Source organism: Salvia miltiorrhiza, chromosome 8, assembly GCF_028751815.1.
Source record: "Salvia miltiorrhiza cultivar Shanhuang (shh) chromosome 8, IMPLAD_Smil_shh, whole genome shotgun sequence".
Lineage (NCBI taxonomy): Eukaryota > Viridiplantae > Streptophyta > Magnoliopsida > Lamiales > Lamiaceae > Salvia > Salvia miltiorrhiza.
The window spans coordinates 58178395-58195783 of NC_080394.1; the positions used below are offsets into that span (position 1 = coordinate 58178395).

Sequence of the window (17389 nt, forward strand, 5' to 3'; positions counted from 1 at the left end):
AACTTTACTATAATATTAATTTCCACCCATGCCATATAAAAAACATCGCCTCTTTGTTTCTCAGCCCTTCATCAAGGGCCATTTTTTCAAGTATACATAAATTATTGAAAATGATGGCAATCAAAGAATTGGGCATGAAAATTGAGGTCAATGTCTATAAAAAAAATTAATAGATAATAATAAAAATAATAAAAATTATGTATGTTATAATCAAGTTTCTTTTTTCTTCTAAAATATAGGCAAATTTGAGCAACAAAATTTGTAGCATGCCCTCACTAGCTCACACATCACAAAAGTGTCAATTTAATGATTGGGAAGTAAATGCTTAGTTCACCCAATATTATTAAAAGTGTATATTTATGGAGGTTATTTTCTAAATGCATTTCTAATAAGGGAAGTAAAAAGGAACATAATTTGGGACCAATGAAAAATGCAAGAAACCGTTTTTCGTTCTTGAAAATGGTTTGAACTTTGAAGTAATTAATAAAAGGAAAAAGTAATCGAGTTACAAAAGTATTTTATTTATTTTATTGGGAAAAGAATTAGTATTTCGATTTATTTTCATCAAGATATGTATGTGTATTTTCGTGGGGAAAAAGCGACAAACTTTGCACTTGGGAAACAAAAAAATTAGAATTTGTAAATATTAATTGCAATGGCGGCCTTAAAAACCCTTCTGCATACTCACTTCACACAAGAAGCCCTCGAATTGTTCACCTCAGTGCGCCCTTTCTCTCTCTAGTAATCTCCTTTTTTGCTCGAGGAAAGCTAGAGAGAAGGAAAACAAAAATGGCCGCCGAGAAGCCGAAGTCAGCTGGGGTTTGGCCTACGGTGAAGCCCTTTGTTAATGGCGGTGCTTCTGGAATGCTCGCTACCTGCGTGATTCAGCCCATCGATATGATCAAGGTATCCAAATTTCGTGTTTGATATTACATGCTTGCTCGAGTTGATTGCAGTTCTTACTCGTAGTGGGAAAAGATTGGGTTTTTTTTAATGGGATCTCGTGTATTGTTCCTAGATGAATGTTGGGTTTTTGGCATGGCTATAGATCTTAGGTAAAATGGGTTTTCTTTTTTGAATCTAAAAATTGAATCTTGTTGAGGATTGGTGTGTGTGTCTGTGGATCTTTCTGTGTGTTTGTTTGTCTTGAAGTGTGATATGGTTGAATGGTGAATTCTGTATGGACTTTTTTAGATCTAATAATCAATTGATGTTTTAAGAATCTGGGAATCACTGATTTGGGGTGATATTGGATGTCCTAATTTGTGTTCTGTATCAGCTGATGAGTGTTGAATGTTGATCTTGATTGTGAAGTTGTGCTCTTAATTTCAGGTGAGAATACAGCTTGGCCAGGGATCAGCTGGTGAGGTGACCAGGAACATGCTTAAAAATGACGGGGTTGGCGCCTTTTACAAGGTTCGTTTGGCTTGTGTTTGTTTTAATGTCTTTTTCATGTTTCCTTTGTTGCCCGAAGGCGGTTTTTAGCATATTAGATTGTGCTTAATGTTTGGCCTTTGGTTGATTTGCTACATAGCAACTTGATTTGGTTGTATGACTAACCTGAACTAGAGCCACTATAGAGTCAAACTTGTTTTTACTGAGGTATACATATAATGGACTCATTTTGACTTGGTGATCGGTGTAACATTAGCAGTCTTAATGTTTTGAGCCATTGCTGGTTGTAGGTAGGAGAAGGCAGTAATATGTTTGAATTTTTGGTTTATTAATTCATTTTCACGTAGCGAACATGGATTCATGTAATGCAGAAGATTTTTTTATTAGGAGTGATGGAATAGCTTCGTTTCATAGTTCTCTAGTCTAAGTCTTTTTTGCTTAGCCGGATGACGTTTCAGGAAGCTTTGATGTGATATAAAAACTATGATGCATCTTTGATAGGAATTCCCATTTTTAAAAATAACTTTTGTGTCATTGGCTGTCTTCTCATTAAAATCATTTGTCTCATGTTATACTGCCCCCAATTGAGCCGTGCAATTGTTTGAAACTCTCTTTTGTCTTTCCAAGTACAGGTGACTTTCGATTTTAGATTTGTTTACAAGTGATGGTTGAATGAGGAGTACTTCTGTTTGGCCATAATAGTCATCGGTTTAAGATAGAAGGCACTAAAGTTCATTTGCTTTTCTACTAGACTCCTTTTGTTAATATTTATTTGTTTCTGCAGGGTTTGTCTGCTGGGCTTCTTAGACAAGCAACATATACAACTGCTCGTCTTGGATCGTTTAGGTGAGTATTTTCTTTCAATCTTGTTGCTGACTGGAATCACGACCATGTTGATTAGCAAATTATTGGGTCTTACACATCTTGTTATGCACTTACTTTCCTTAAGTTAGATATCTGCACAAATGAAAAAGCATGCGTGATGCTTGTATTGTCCACCAACCTCTATGATGAAGAGAACACTTTTAAGATTTCACACGATCTTTACTTTTGTAACTTGAATTTGCTTTTATAGGATTTTGACAAACAAAGCAATAGAGGCTAATGATGGGAAGCCGTTGCCCCTTTACCAGAAGGCTCTATGTGGATTGACTGCAGGTGCAATCGGGGCATGTTTTGGCAGTCCTGCTGATTTGGCACTCATTCGCATGCAAGCTGATGCTACACTACCTGCTGCACAACGAAGGAATTACACCAACGCATTTCATGCCCTCTACCGTATTGTTGCTGATGAGGGAGTGCTAGCACTCTGGAAAGGTGCCGGTCCAACTGTGGTGAGGGCTATGGCTCTCAACATGGGTATGCTTGCTTCATACGATCAAAGTGTCGAGTTCTGCAAGGATACTCTTGGTCTTGGCGAAGCTGCTACAGTTGTTGGTACGATACTCGTTGCACATACACCCAGCATTAGTTTTTCCCTTCTACTCGATTCTTAGCCTTTTCCCGGATCTTTTTTTCAGGGGCCAGTTCCGTATCAGGATTCTTCGCTGCAGCCTGCAGTTTGCCATTCGACTATGTCAAAACCCAAATTCAGAAAATGCAGCCTGATGCTCAGGGGAAATATCCTTACACCGGCTCTCTCGATTGTACCATGAAGACGTTGAAGTCCGGAGGACCCTTCAAATTCTACACAGGATTTCCAGTATATTGTGTCAGGATTGCTCCTCATGTCATGGTACTCTCTCTCTTTCTCTCTCTCATGCAGAATCACCACAGAGAGACACACCATTGATTGATTCTGTTCTAACTTTGGTTCTTGATCTTGCAGATGACCTGGATATTCTTGAACCAAATCCAGAAACTCGAGAAGAAGGCCGGGCTGTAACTCGAGCTGGAGAAGCCGGTTTTCGAGCTCTGCTCTGAATTCAGAATAATGTTTGGCCATTTTGGAATACAAGGATTATGATTTTTGAGATTGACAGACATAATTTTTTTGTACTGAACTGGATTCAGATTAGGGATATATAGGGTTGCAGTTGCTGAGAAGTAATTTGTGGAGGATCACTTAATTTGGGAATTTGGGGGGATTGTTTTCACTAAAATAATCAATATATTCTCACCTGCAAAGATGCTTCTTGATTTCCATCACTGCTTTCTTCAACTATTCTTGCCATCATTTCCATATCAATTTCTCCATGCCAGCTTTCTTAAGCTATGCTGAGCTCGTTTGATCTTTTTGTCATGAGATCGTTCAGTTAATCTTGATTTTCAGTTATGGAGCCCTTTTTTGTGTCTTTTAATGGAAAATGCATGTAAGAAGTTGTTTGATCTTTCGCTCATAAAGTCATGAGATTGTTCACTTGAAAAAGTATGTAAGAGATTGTTTTGATCTTCTAGTTATGAGGCCATTTTTTATGTCTTTTTTTTTAATGAAAAATTATAATAGCCCGGCTCCAGATTTGACGGCTGTCCCCATAGACCAACACGAGTTTTTTCTAATATGTTTTGTCCTCACATGAATCCTTTTCGTTCGGGTGTGTTTCGATTCATCCCTGTGCCCCTTCGCTTGGAAGTCTTAATCGGAGTCGCTCATTGTCCGTGCCTCTTTGCATCGGCGATCACTCCGTACTTCGTCCCCGGGCGTAGCCACCAGCTTCTGCTTGGTTCGTCCCCGAACCACACTGTACTGGGAGATTATTTTATAAGAGTTTGTCTTGATCTTTTTATTATGAGGTCATTTTTTTCGCTTCTTTTAATGAAAAATGCATAGAAGAGGTTGTTTTATCTTTCAATTGTGAAGTTATTATGTCGTTCACTCAAAAAAGTATATAAGAGGTTGTCTTGATCTTTTAGTTATGAGGTTGTTTTTAACATCTTTCAATGAAAAAGATTGTTTGATCTTTTAGTCATGAGGTCGTTCACTCGAAAAGGTATATCAGAGGTTGTTTGGATCTTTTAGTTATGAGGTCGTTTTTCTCGTTTTTCAATGGAAAACGTATGTGAGAGGTTGTTTGATCTTTTAGTCATGACGTCAGAAAGTAGTTTACTCGAAAAAAATCTTTCAATTATAAAATTATTTTTTGCGTCTTTCAATAAAAAGTGCATATAATAAATTGTTTGATCTTTTAGTCATGAGATCCACCCGAAAAAAAATATAAGAGGTTGTGTTGCGTGACTAAATATTAAATATATGACTTATTTTATAGTAAATTAGTAATATATCTTATCTTTTTGGGATCGAATCTAGTCACTTCAAATGTACAATGTTTGAATATTATAGGATCTATTAAGACTTTCTAGAAAAAGCAATTCAAATCTATAGAAAATTGTTAAAGTGAAATCTTTTCTTAAATTAAATTCAAGTTAAAGGTCACGAACTTCTTGCTTTTGCAAAACCATATCGCTTCAAGAGCACATTTTTCTTCTTCTTTTTTCATTTTCCCAAAAAATGATTGTTGAAGTCAACTTATAATGTATGGATTTTGCAAATGTTGTAATCTTTAACTCAATTTTAATTTTTGAAAAAAATATATATATTTATCGATAATAGAAAAATAGCGTGACATGATTTTTATTCACGTAAAAAATAAATTCTAATGTGTATTTATTACGTATCACTCACTGAACGATATTGTAGTCGAAATGACCTTTATCTAGACTAATTATTCCTATTCTAAACTAGAGGGAATTTGGCATAATTATTTCATTGTAATATACACATTTTCTAACTTAATTGCTAATTTAAATAACTTACTTATTTCATTGTAATATTAATATATATTTAATTTCATTTTATGACATGCATTTTGTAATTAAAAAAAAAACTATTGGAAAAGTAGGGCCCACAAGAGCTCACAGTATTGGTCCAAAAACCCACTATTGTATGATACCGAGGAGTTGATAGAAACAATCATCTCCCTTAACAGCAAGCGCGTAATTACAATTATAATAATTAATCACAACAAGATAAATCAAATAAATCGATAAAAAAATATTATTCAGGTCCACCAACGAGAACCCAAGTAGGAAAAAAAATATATAGGAAATTTAATTTTATCAAAAAGAAAAAAAGGTAGAAGAAGAAGAAGAAGGAAGAGATTCGTCAATCCTTAGATTTTTGGGGGCTCATCGTTCGCAGCTTAATCTCTAAGGTTTTCTTTTCTTTTTTTCTCCTTTTCTTGGGGTGGAATTTGGGAGCTGTCCATGGATATTTCGATGGGAAAATGCGTATTTATGTTGATGGTGGTGTGTGTGTTGACGGAATCAGCGACGTCGTTGCGTTCGGATTCTTCCTCGTCGTCGTCTGTTTGTCAGCTGGATTTCGTAACATTTCTTCACGATCTCAATTCTCAGTGCCCCTTTGCCGACCCGTTCCCTTCTTCGCCAATTCAGGTATTCTTTTCTTTTTTTGGTTGATTGATTTTGTGTGTTTTGTGATATATGCCTTTGATATTGGAATTTTTGGTTTTCATTTTATGATAGTATTTGGTGGAATTGAGCTGACAAAATTTCAGGGTTTCATAGCCTAAAAGTTTGTGTAATCGGTTGATGTTCATGGTTAGTTATTGAGCTAGTTGATTATCATATGATGATTCATGCTGATTTTGGAATTTAGGTTTCTGTTTGAGGACTTGGTGGTGCTCTGATTTCTCTACCTACTATCACAAAACTTTACCTTTAGGCATAAGAAAACTTTACTTTTAGGTATGATTATAGAGCATGGCTGCTTAATTTGCTAATTATGCATCTCCTTGAATATGGGAAGTTGAATTCTTCTAGCTCTTATTAGAAACATTTAAATCAACTATACTCAATTGAGGCATCTATGGGAATATGTTATATGTGTTGGACTAAAAGTATTCGTTCGCAAATACTGGATACATCAAGGGAACAGATTGGCAATAAGTTGTTAAAAACTAAAATCTTTCTTTTGGGTAATTCAAGTTAACTTCGTCTTTGATAATTATATTTAAGAGTAATTGCAATATGAATCACGAACTTATACCCATGTTGCAATTTCTATCTCACGTTCAAATCTTTCTAATATTTCAAGCTGTCGCTTGAGCATCACAAAATAGAACAATCCAAGAAACCTCAAACACATATTCTTTAAGGTTGTGTGTTCCGTCTAGTGCTAGTGGGTTTCAGTGATGTTGAGTGACATCTTTCGCTTGATCTGCGTGTGAGTAATAGCAATTTGTGAAGTTTTCAATTAATCTTTCAATTTCTGTTCTTTTATGTATGTGCCAGCTTCTAGAAGCTAATGTTGGTTCGTTTTATTCATCATTAATTGATAAATAAATGTCTCTGAACTTTGAAGGTGAATGGAGAAGCATTTGATAAAGCTATGGCCTCCATTCGGAAGAATGAATATATGGCCGTTTTGTTTTATGCCTCATGGTGTCCTTTCTCAAGCATCTTCAAGCCTAAATTTTCTACTCTCAGTTCCATGTATCCTCAGATCAAACATGTGATGGTCGAACAATCTTCAGCCATGCCTAGGTGGGTGTTTCTTACCTATGTTCATTTCGTGTACATTTCATCCACCGGCTTTCTTATAAACCTAAGCATGTTTGGCACTCATACCATCCAACTACATCTCAGAGTAGAGAGTGCTTCGATGGGAGTTTTAACTCAAATGAGTTTGCTCCTTTAAGATAATATAGGGACGAAAGACGTTAGACATAGTTAATCTGTTATTCTCTTTTGGTATGTATTTTTGAATGCTGCAACGAGAATAGACAATCTTGTGGACGCCTCTGGGAGGTTTATAACCTATATTCTGCATTTGAGTATCAGCTTTCATCAAAATCTAACCTATCTTTGTGTGCAGTGTTTTCTCTAGATATGGTATTCATAGTGTGCCCTCACTGCTGATAGTGAATCAGACAACACGAATTAGGTATCAGGGTAGCAAAGATCTCCAGTCCCTTGTGAGTTTCTACAAAAGAACTACAGGTATTTATTGCACATCCAAAATCTTTATCTCTTGTTCATATTCGTCTCGATGTTACTCTCAATAGGAACCAAAGACTGAGACGGTGAATGCGCAAGTATCATGTGATCTTTGTAGTTGTATTCTCAATTTCTTGGATATTCTTGTTTTTTTCTCAGGGCTAGATCATATGGCAGATATGGCTGAAGAAACGCATCGTAATGAGGAAGCCTTTCGGGTTTGGGATTCAGCGTCGCTGAAAGAAGCCTTGTACAGGGAACCTTACCTAGTACTCTCCCTAGTATTTGTGATCTCGAGAGCATTTCTGTACTTCTTTCCAGAAATAGCATCTGATCTATCGGCGCTATGGTTGGCCTGCATGCCTCATCTGAATTTGGGGATTTTCGGGGAGTCGAGGCAGCTTCTGGGTCATGCTCTGCAACTGATTGACGTGAGGAGGATTTTGAGCAAGCTAAAGATTTGTAAAACCAGGAACTTCCATGAAAGGGCAAGAAATGCTCGGGTATGGGCATCGTCCCTCGCGTCTGTATCCTTGGGCGAGACATCTTCATCGAGAGTATTAACGTCGAGAGGCTTCGAGAACTAGGTGGCTTCTGGGAAGCTCGAGCAACTCAATTACTGCCTCCGGCTGCAAGAAGTAAGTGATGATTGACTTCTACTATACTACTTTGATTCGGCCGTCAGCCCTCCCAAAAATATGAAGGAAAAAAAGAAAAGAAAAAAGACCAGAGCTCGTTTTGTTGTCCCCTCCTTTCTTTCTTTTTTCTTTTTTTTTCTTTTTGCCTTTTTCTTCTTTTTTGTTTTTGTTTAATATGTAGTAGTGGCTACACCCTTTTGTATTGAGAGTAACTAAACGATGGAATTTGGGTTGGAATATGGAGAGTAGTGAGGAATCATGTAAATTTGGCAAAAATATATTCCTCCATTGTATATCATCATGTAGTTCTTTGAGAAATTAAGCTGCACTTTCAAATTTGAATGCTTGCGTCCCTCTCTCTCTCTCTCTCTCTCTCTCTCATACACACACACACACACTCATTTGACGTATTACCAAAGTTTTATCTCATTTACACATGATTAACAAAACATCCAAAATTCAGCAAAATGAATATATATATATATATAGGGGTGGGCTATTGTGAGAGCACATCTTAAAATAAGAAATAAAAGCAATTTTTAAAGAATTTTATGTAGAACACGTATGAATTCGCTGTATAAATGTATGAATTGTGAAAAATAAATTTTTGCTACCTTTGAGATTCAAACTCAAGACCATAAATCCATCCAACAGGATTACGAATCAACCGTAGATCTTGATGATCTAAGAGCTGCAAATGATTCTTATTTTATATCTTAAGAAATGCTCTTATAATCTTATTTTAGCCCTTCCCTATATATATATATATATATATATATATATATATATAGGGTTGCATTCAACAAAAAAACACCCCTTAGACAAAGAAATAAGAAGCAATCCAGACCTCTCATCTCATATCATCCAACGATCCTGATTAGAGGAAACTTCATCGCCTAATTAATTCGCTTATTCTGAAATTCTTTGGTTTACAAACGTTAGGGCTAGAAATGTAAAATTCATTTGTTCGTAATTTTGGAATCTTAAACAATTCCCGGATTTATCTCACTTACCTGGAAGATGATGGTCAAAATCGATTTCTACGAATTTTTGACACAACCCTGTTCATTTGCTATTACTTTCCCCCCATTTGTATCAGCTTCCGATCTTGTTCGACAGGTATGAAGATGGATCGCCAGAAACATAAAGGTGCATATTTGAAGTATTCAATCATATTGTTTTGTTCTGTAATTTTCAGTTCGTATATATTTTAGTCACGTTCTGTGAGTTCGTTCGATGGAAAATTTGTGTCACTTTGTCGGATATGAGGTTTCGTTAGATGCAAAGATTTGAATCACCCATTTTTAATTTGTTTCATTTTTATCTATTCATTGTATGTTCTTGGTTATTTGAATTTTCTGATTTGTTTATTGTGAATATTTCTATACCTTCGTTGAATCAGAAATTGGGTCGGCATGTTCAGAGTTTTTGTCTTGCATTCGATCGTTCAGGTGCGCTCGAGATTAAATTCGTGGTTATATTTTTTTGTTGTCGTTGAATCTAAAGTTGTTTTATGGGCAAACAAAAAATCATTAATACTTAATTGGAAACTTTGAAATTATTAATCTAGAATTCCCCATGCCGCTCATTGATTTGGTCTTTTGATTCTGTGAATTTGCTTTGCATCGATGGTAATATGGTCGGAGATGTTATCGTTGTTGAATTGTATATCATGTTGTTTGGAACGTCCAAATATACTTTTAAGAACGTGTGTTGTTCATTCCTTTAATGGAACGATTTGTATCGTTCGTCATGGAAGGTAGAAGAATTTAGATCATGAGCCATTCTTTCTCCTTCGTTTTTTTTATTTAATTCTAGAATGTCTCATTTTGCTCTTGCTGTAAGTGCTCAAATACAACTTGTAATTATGTTTTTGCTAAAGAAGATAGAATGCCATATTTTGAATTACTCATCTCCATTTCAAAAGACATGATAGCACCCTTAGTTTCCCATTGATACTTTTAGCTTTCAGTTACGTGGTTATGATGGATTTTCTGTTTTGACATTAACAAGAATAGTCACACATAGATAAATAAGGAGCTAAAGTTGCAAAGTAGCTCGCGCGCCTGCTGCCCATCTCTTCGATCCAGCCCCTAAGCTGCATAGGTCTACTTCATGCATAATGTTGTATGATTTCATTATTCAAGAGTTTAGGTTGGTTTTTCATAGCTTTATTAGTTTTATGGTACTAAAAGTATGAAACGATGTTTCATTAAAATTTAGCTATTAAACTCAATTGGCTTGTTCATTTTTTGTCATTGTACTCTTCTGTTACTTTGCAAAACAGTTCTTGCTTCCCTGAATAATGTAGTACTATTAAATCTTAGATTTCTATTGTGTTAAACTGTTATTGACTTTAATATGAACATGTACCTAAGTTTGTTGAACTTGCATTACTGTATTGATTTAATTGGCTGTGCAACTGTTATTGATTATGTGATGTGTCGAATTTTGGGAAAAATGGTTGTTTAACATTTTATATTTAGTGTGGTATGTTTAGTTCATGTGGAGCCTGTAAGAGTTATCTCGAACGTTCGAGTTATCAAATTTGGTGTCCACGCATATTAATTTATGTATTCAACAAGACTTCTGGATACAATGCTATGGAAAACCCCAAATTCTTTCTTTGTGTGGTGTCGGTGTTTGATTTAGGCATATTTAAGTGCTATAATATGACGTTCATTACCAATGTTCACAGCTGCAGTAGAAGAAGTTCAGAAGAAAAAGCGTTCAGGTTCATCAAAAACAAGTGCAGGTTCATCAAAAATAAGTAATCGTGCTCATACGAGCCTGGAAGCTGGAAGCCGCATGTAGCAGTGTATTTCTTGTAAAATTTAACACCTTCTGGTAGTGTATCAAACATTTGGCCCATATACAATCTTAACGAGTCATCACATGAAGGGAAACATAGTTCACTGTCGGGTATGGTCATGTTGATGCCATCTGGAAAAAAAGGGTTCATTAAATATGACACATATGTTCAACGTATAGCACTTAAAATTCAACACAACCGTGGATAAAATTTATCACAATGATTTACTATACAAAAACCATCATTTATTTTTCGTCAAAGTGGAATGCGTCAACAACTAATTTGTTCTTCATCAACAAAACTGTGGATAAAATTTATCACAACGAATTACTTCATCCAATAAAAGTCTTACAGAGACAAATACAACAGATATTGGTTATTCAGAAATAATTAATGAAAATGTTCACTAAGTTATTCAAAAATAATTAATGAAAATTAAGTCAATAATTTTATTTTTGTGAGTCAGTAAACACAAACACAATCATGAAGTCTCATTTAAAAATTTTCATACTACCTTAGTACATTCATCACATAAAATACTGGTGTAACAAAATCAATTATTTAATTTAATACAACATTTGGAAAAAATTCATCAACAGTCTCCTCTACGTTCAGCAAAAAATGAATGCATATAATACTTGAAAGTGGTCATGGTTTCAACAAATATTATGAATTTCTATTTGTCGAAAGCAACGCCCAATATAACTATTTGTTCAAAATCGATTCAATATAAGTTCAATGGATTTACGATGAATATAAAGATGGATATAATTTTTTTCAAAATCAATTCAATATAAGTTCAATAGTTATTGTTTATGCATAACAATTTGTCTGCAAGTTCATTAAAATATATAATAAGTTCATCCAAATTCTGAAATTTCAATACAAGGAAATGTTATGTTCAAAAACTTATCTACTATGTTCGAAATAATATACAATCGTGTTCAATAAAAAAATCAGATGACATTCATTACATAATTCTAAGAAACGTATAACAAAATATTATGTTCGAGAGTTCGCTATTTTGTGATACACGTTCAATAAAATCAGATAATGTACAATATATAATTATGACGAACGTATTACAAAATATAACGAGCACATAATATAATCCATTGATTGTCTTACTAAAATACGAGATTTTTAAAATAAAGTGTTTAATTCATCTGCGTGAATTGGGTTTCAAAGCAACATGAGATTATTAGTTTTATGAATCTATACGCAAATGATGTATTTGTATAATATCTAGTTATCTACCTTAAATAAAAAAGATCTTGCTTAGCATAAATATAGTAAAACAGTTGTGAACGGATTTAAATGGTGGATGGACCCATAATATGATTTGTAATTAGTCTATATTACCCTTAAACTAATGTGAACAGATTATTTGATTATCAATATGGACCGATGGATTTTTTAGTATGAATGGCCAAGATTACTTCTCTCTTCTTTCTTACATTTAGGCCTTCTTCATTGAACATTTGCCTATATATATATATATTTGTACTACATGGCAAGGAAAAAATGTTTGAACTTTTAATTTTTCACAAATGTGTGCTAAGATAGACTAACAATATAGGCAAAGTTTTAGCCAATTTGACCTATTAGTAAAAAATTAGATGAGTTTTGTCTTAATTGCACATGGTTAACAAAACATCCAAAAATAAGCAAAATCAAAATGAAACAAAAAATCGTCACTTTGAAGCTCATTTAGAGAAAATCAAATCTATATTTAATAGCTCGATTACAATATGGTCATAATATTTTGTTAATAAATGCTAATTATTTCGAAATAAAAGTAGTAAGGAATTTGGATTGTTGCTATAAAGTGACATAGTATTTTCCAGTTTTGCACACCATAGGCCCTATATAAGGAGACATCCACACCATTTTGATTTAATAGAGACAAAAAAGGTTGAATTAAGTATATAATGGCGAAATTATCTCTAGCTATTTTCCTTATTCTCTCAGGTATATATTCTACTATTTTAATGTACGAACTTGATTTTTTTTAATTGTATAAATAAATATTAAAATGTGGAAGCTTGTTTGTGCAGTTGTGTTGGGTGCATTTGGTGAAGAAAATGGGAAGCAGAAATGCACAACTATAATTGATAACAGAGGCTGCATCACTTCAGTTTGTGAAAGGAATTGCAAGGCTGAATTCAAAGGGGAAGGATTTTGCTTTGCAAATGGACCAAATGGCCTATTTGTTTGTAATTGCAAATTCGATTGTTTACATGATTGAAAAATTCAATATAAATAAAAGTTGGAATTTCATTTAATTTTATGGATGTGGGAAATTCTGGTTTGGACTTGTGAACATTCAAGAAAGTAAACAATACAACTTTGTTTTCTTTTGATCACTAATATTCATTATGACTGAAAAAAAGGAAATATTATTACACCTTGGTTCAAAACAGTGTTGTCTAGAGTTGAATATTCAAAGAAAATAAAATTGAAAATACTTTTTTTTTCAAAATTTGAAAATACTTATAAATGTAAGTTTTATTTCGCGTGAGCCGAGTTTTTCAATCATATTTAATAGTGAGAGTTTCTTTGGTTCGTGAAATGAGTCAAAAGTTTGTAATATCGAAGTTAAAACGACAATACCTTTTATATTTATTTCTTTACATTATAACTAGTGTATAACCCGTCGAAATTCGACGGGTCATTATTTTATAGTATAATTTATAATAAATTTTATTATCAATTATATTGATATATATATATATATATACTTTTTATTTGATATTATCTATAGTTCAATTTTTAGATTTCATTTTATTTTTGATATCTTTGTTATGTTATAGAATAAATGCTAAAACAATTATTAGCGTTATGTACGACATATAAGAAAACTAACTCGTAGAACATTAGGTCATAATTTACTTACAAAAATTAAAGGTAACGATACTCAACACAATAGCTCACTAACCGGGCAATTGGCAACATCTTCAAAAGCAAGCAATACAACAGTCATTTTCAATTTTTCACTTTAAACCCTGAATCTACAATAACCCTCATAAACTTTGGCTTCAAGAGGAAGTTTCTAAATCCTGAACTGTAGATCTTCACATAGTCTATGCAAGTAAAAAAATACGATATACATAAGCAATAGCCACACATAGAAATCCAACACTCATTCCCATCTATCTCGAATAGCAATGTTAGTTATACATCAAATCTAAAAAATTAATTTGTCTTCATAAAAAAATTACGTAACTTATTAACAATTAGTCCATAATTACCAGGCCAAAATCAAAATGCAAAGACACTCAAAATGACCAACTACATAAATCGTATTGTTAAAATTAAGAGTCTTTCCTTAAGAAATCTACAATAAACTTTTAAAAGTACGTATGTTAAGTAAATAGCATTATAAATGTTTAATGAATGCTACTGGTCTATAAATATATGAATAAAATGACCAAAGTTATATCGTAATTACCTTTCAATCTATCAAAAATTTCATTGTATACCATATTAGTTGTTGTGTTGCTTGTCTGACCATTCTCGTCACATATTAAAATTTTGAGACCTTTTTTGCTAGTATGACTTGTGAGATTGCGACATGCAGCTGGCCATGATTGAACACAGATTTTGGTAGGTAATGTCTTACGTTTGAAAGAGATTGTCCTTAGCTTCTGTTTATAGTCATAGCAAAACACTCACTTAAGGGGAACTGCCGTCTCTGGAACCGGATGGAAAATTTAGTGAAATCAGACGGACTCATGACCATTCTAGCAATTGAAAACTTCTTACCCACATTATTTCCTAAAATCAGTTTTGCTTCGATCACATGTTCTCCTATTTTAGTAACTATCATCCTCGTTCCATTGCATAAATCATTGGACGGATCGATATTTCTAACTTCTAAGTAGCATGATGATGCACCCCTTCTTCAATTTTATTTCGTGGTTTGTCAATCCTGAACACTTGATTGTGTTGAGATATTCAACAGAAAATACTTCATCTCTAAACATCATCTCGTATGAAGCTTGAAAAATTATGACAGGTAGATTTTTGTGCAAAATCTCATTTAAGTTTGAAATATCATAACTAAGTTTCAAGCATCATCTCGTTTGGTTTGAAAAAATAGAATTGACTTGTGTGCACCATCTCTTTTAATGTTTGAAAGATCATAACTAAGTCTTGAGAATCCTCCCGTCTGAAACTTGAGAAAATTAAAGTGAAATTCAAATTAAATTAATTTATTTAGTATTTGCATTGGTAAATTTTCATAAAAAATCAATGTTGAATCTAATTTTTTTTTTAAATGTACAAAATATCTTATTTTATGGCCAAATTTAATTGAAGAAATAATTTATTTAATCAAAGCTATTTATTTTTAAAAATTAAATTAAATATTTTTTATTTAACTAAATAAATTTGATTAAATTAAATTGACAAACCAATTAATAATTTTTGGTTTGGAGAGATTATAAGTGCATCAGGTTTTATTTAGTGAAATCCCATAAAATTAATGTGCGATGAAATGATTTAGATAATTAAGAATGAATAAACATGAAAAAGTTTAGAGAATTAAGATTAAAAAAATTCAATACTATATGCCACATCGGATTTGGAGAGTAAAAGCGTTATATATGTTTTATTTGTGAACATCTATAATTTTATTTAGGTTTTTGCAAATAGGATATCAATGTGGGAATGATGATGAGTTAATGTATGAATAGGGATTGTTCATTTTATTTAGATTATAAGATTAATGTGAGAATGAGGATTTATTTCAAATTATTTTATATGACCAAATTTAATTGTATGTATTTATTTCATATACATGTTAGTATCATTTTATTTACTATTTTATATGACTAAATAAATTGAATACCATATTTATTTCAAATTCATCTAAGTATATGATTAGATTTAATTGAAGAACCTAATTATTTCGAAAACATCTATGATTTTATTTAGGTTCACAAATATTAAAATTTAATTACATTTTCTCAGATTTTGAATTTATGAAGTTAATATAAATTGAATGTGAAAACTATCGCAATTATAAAAAAGCATGAAAAAACTATATGTATTTGAAATACATATAAGTAGGAGTACTTCTTTATATAGATTCATTTTTTTGTCACCGAATTTCGTATAGCGGGACACTTTATGGAAAAAAAATTAAAAGTTCGAGATTTTTTAGGAAAAAATTAAAGTTCGGGACATTTTGTGGAAAATACTGAAAGTTCAGGATATAAAACACTATCAATCCAATAAAATATAATACCTAAATTGTTATTTTATGTCAAATCAACTTAGTTTAATATTTATTTTTTCATCCACCGGAGCCCATTTTAAAAATATCAAATTCGTGTCTCAAATAACATCATTTACATAAAAATCTCTGTAAATTGTTTTCTTAAAACCCATATTTTACGGTCTCAGTTAATGCTTAACTCACAACTTATAGATAGGGTAATTAGTAACTATAGGCTTTCAAGAAAACACTATGAAATAAATGTAACTTATATGACTACTTCTTTTAGTAAGTTGTGTGACTTGAGATACGCTTACTGCATCGATTTTCCAGCTTCTTGTTTACAAATATTCCTGGCAAAATATATACCACATAGTAGTTCTAGAATATTATATAGTAACTGAAAGATAACTATTAATTGGAGATGAATGAATATAATTTCACATTTAAGTATGCTCACCCAAGCTTCACGAGATGATATGACTCAATTTTAGTCTTTCAAGTTTTAGAGATGATGCTTTGAATATAAATGGCACATAATAATTTTTCCAAAATGTTCACTGAATTTTGTATGTTCCAAATAAAACAGTCCAATCAAAAGAGTTCCTTTACAGCCAAAGAAAGAAGTTTTTATTGAGGAATTTCAAACAAAATGATCATTGAAAAGTGGATTAAATAATTGAAATTTGATAATTCCTGAAGCATTGCATTGCTTTGATTTGGATGGAAGTTAATGGAAAGGAAACAATGTCAGAGAAAGTCCATCCAGGTAGGAATTTGAATGCCAACTCTCTTCAAGACATCAGCATAGACCTTCTTAGCCATTTCTACAACTTGTTCATGTCTCTATCACCATTCATTTTACACCTCTTTAAGCATGTTTTTTTTTTTTTTTCATTTACCTCTTTAAGCATGTTAATTCGTGGCCACAGCCACGATCAGTTTGAGAGTTAGAATATTCTTGTTCATCATTATCCACCGACCGTTACACACAACAGAGCTAATGTTTTCACTTCTCATGCAATGCACAAGGCTGGAAATGCTGCAAAGTAGTCTGAAAATCAGTAATAATACTCAACCTTGTATATCTAAACCTTTAATTCATACTTTTCCTGTTCGAATTATTGTAGATTGAGATTTATGAGCTCAACTTTTAGGGAATCTATAGAATCTTTCACTGGAATCAGTCAAACCAATCTGAACATGCATCATTGACAAAGAAGAAGGATTCACCACAATTAGGTCAGCATGCAAAATAAGATTCATATATAACATTCAACTTCAGCCAGAAATTAATTATCATTAGCTAAGTCTAATTGCAAGAGTTGACATACTTTTTTTCCAATCTCAATTAAATACAGTGCATTA

General features: G+C 32.8%; 2 protein-coding genes and 1 long non-coding RNA gene across 5 annotated transcripts; all 3 read left to right on the forward strand.

The window, feature by feature from the left end:
• Positions 1 to 562: 562 nt before the first annotated feature.
• LOC130999579 (mitochondrial dicarboxylate/tricarboxylate transporter DTC) lies at positions 563 to 3538 on the forward strand. Its single transcript, XM_057925147.1, has 6 exons — positions 563 to 906; positions 1333 to 1416; positions 2180 to 2241; positions 2471 to 2832; positions 2916 to 3130; positions 3224 to 3538. Exons 1-6 carry the CDS (start codon positions 790 to 792, stop codon positions 3278 to 3280), a joined length of 897 nt encoding a protein of 298 aa, XP_057781130.1. The 5' UTR covers positions 563 to 789; the 3' UTR covers positions 3281 to 3538.
• Positions 3539 to 5293: 1755 nt separating this feature from the next.
• On the forward strand, positions 5294 to 8330 carry LOC130999578 (5'-adenylylsulfate reductase-like 5). 2 transcript variants are annotated; one of them, XM_057925146.1, is made up of 5 exons: positions 5386 to 5546; positions 5663 to 5787; positions 6716 to 6897; positions 7229 to 7353; positions 7510 to 8330. In XM_057925146.1, the coding sequence occupies exons 3-5, from the start codon at positions 6743 to 6745 to the stop codon at positions 7935 to 7937; spliced, it is 708 nt and encodes a 235-aa protein (XP_057781129.1). In that variant the 5' UTR covers positions 5386 to 5546; positions 5663 to 5787; positions 6716 to 6742; the 3' UTR covers positions 7938 to 8330. The 2 variants fall into 2 exon arrangements, with proteins under 2 accessions (XP_057781128.1, XP_057781129.1); XM_057925145.1 differs by having other exon boundaries at positions 5294 to 5787.
• A 458-nt stretch (positions 8331 to 8788) lies between these two features.
• Positions 8789 to 10936, forward strand: LOC130999581 (uncharacterized). 2 transcript variants are annotated; one of them, XR_009093543.1, is made up of 3 exons: positions 8789 to 9137; positions 9391 to 9439; positions 10687 to 10936. It is a non-coding gene; the product is annotated as an uncharacterized LOC130999581 (long non-coding RNA). The 2 variants fall into 2 exon arrangements; XR_009093542.1 differs by lacking the exon at positions 10687 to 10936 and adding an exon at positions 10007 to 10395.
• Positions 10937 to 17389: the final 6453 nt, after the last annotated feature.

What these genes read in the sequence shown, in the direction of transcription:
- LOC130999579 (XM_057925147.1), top strand. Translation starts at nt 790, where the DNA reads ATGGCCGCCGAGAAGCCGAAGTCAGCTGGGGTTTGGCCTACGGTGAAG. An exon ending in GGGTTGGCGCCTTTTACAAG is followed by an intron (nt 1,417 to 2,179) that starts GTTCGTTTGGCT and finishes TTGTTTCTGCAG; the next exon opens with GGTTTGTCTGCTGGGCTTCT. An exon ending in CGAAGCTGCTACAGTTGTTG is followed by an intron (nt 2,833 to 2,915) that starts GTACGATACTCG and finishes TCTTTTTTTCAG; the next exon opens with GGGCCAGTTCCGTATCAGGA.
- LOC130999578 (XM_057925145.1), top strand. Translation starts at nt 5,599, where the DNA reads ATGGATATTTCGATGGGAAAATGCGTATTTATGTTGATGGTGGTGTGT. An exon ending in CAATCTTCAGCCATGCCTAG is followed by an intron (nt 6,898 to 7,228) that starts GTGGGTGTTTCT and finishes CTTTGTGTGCAG; the next exon opens with TGTTTTCTCTAGATATGGTA. An exon ending in TTTCTACAAAAGAACTACAG is followed by an intron (nt 7,354 to 7,509) that starts GTATTTATTGCA and finishes TTTTTTTCTCAG; the next exon opens with GGCTAGATCATATGGCAGAT.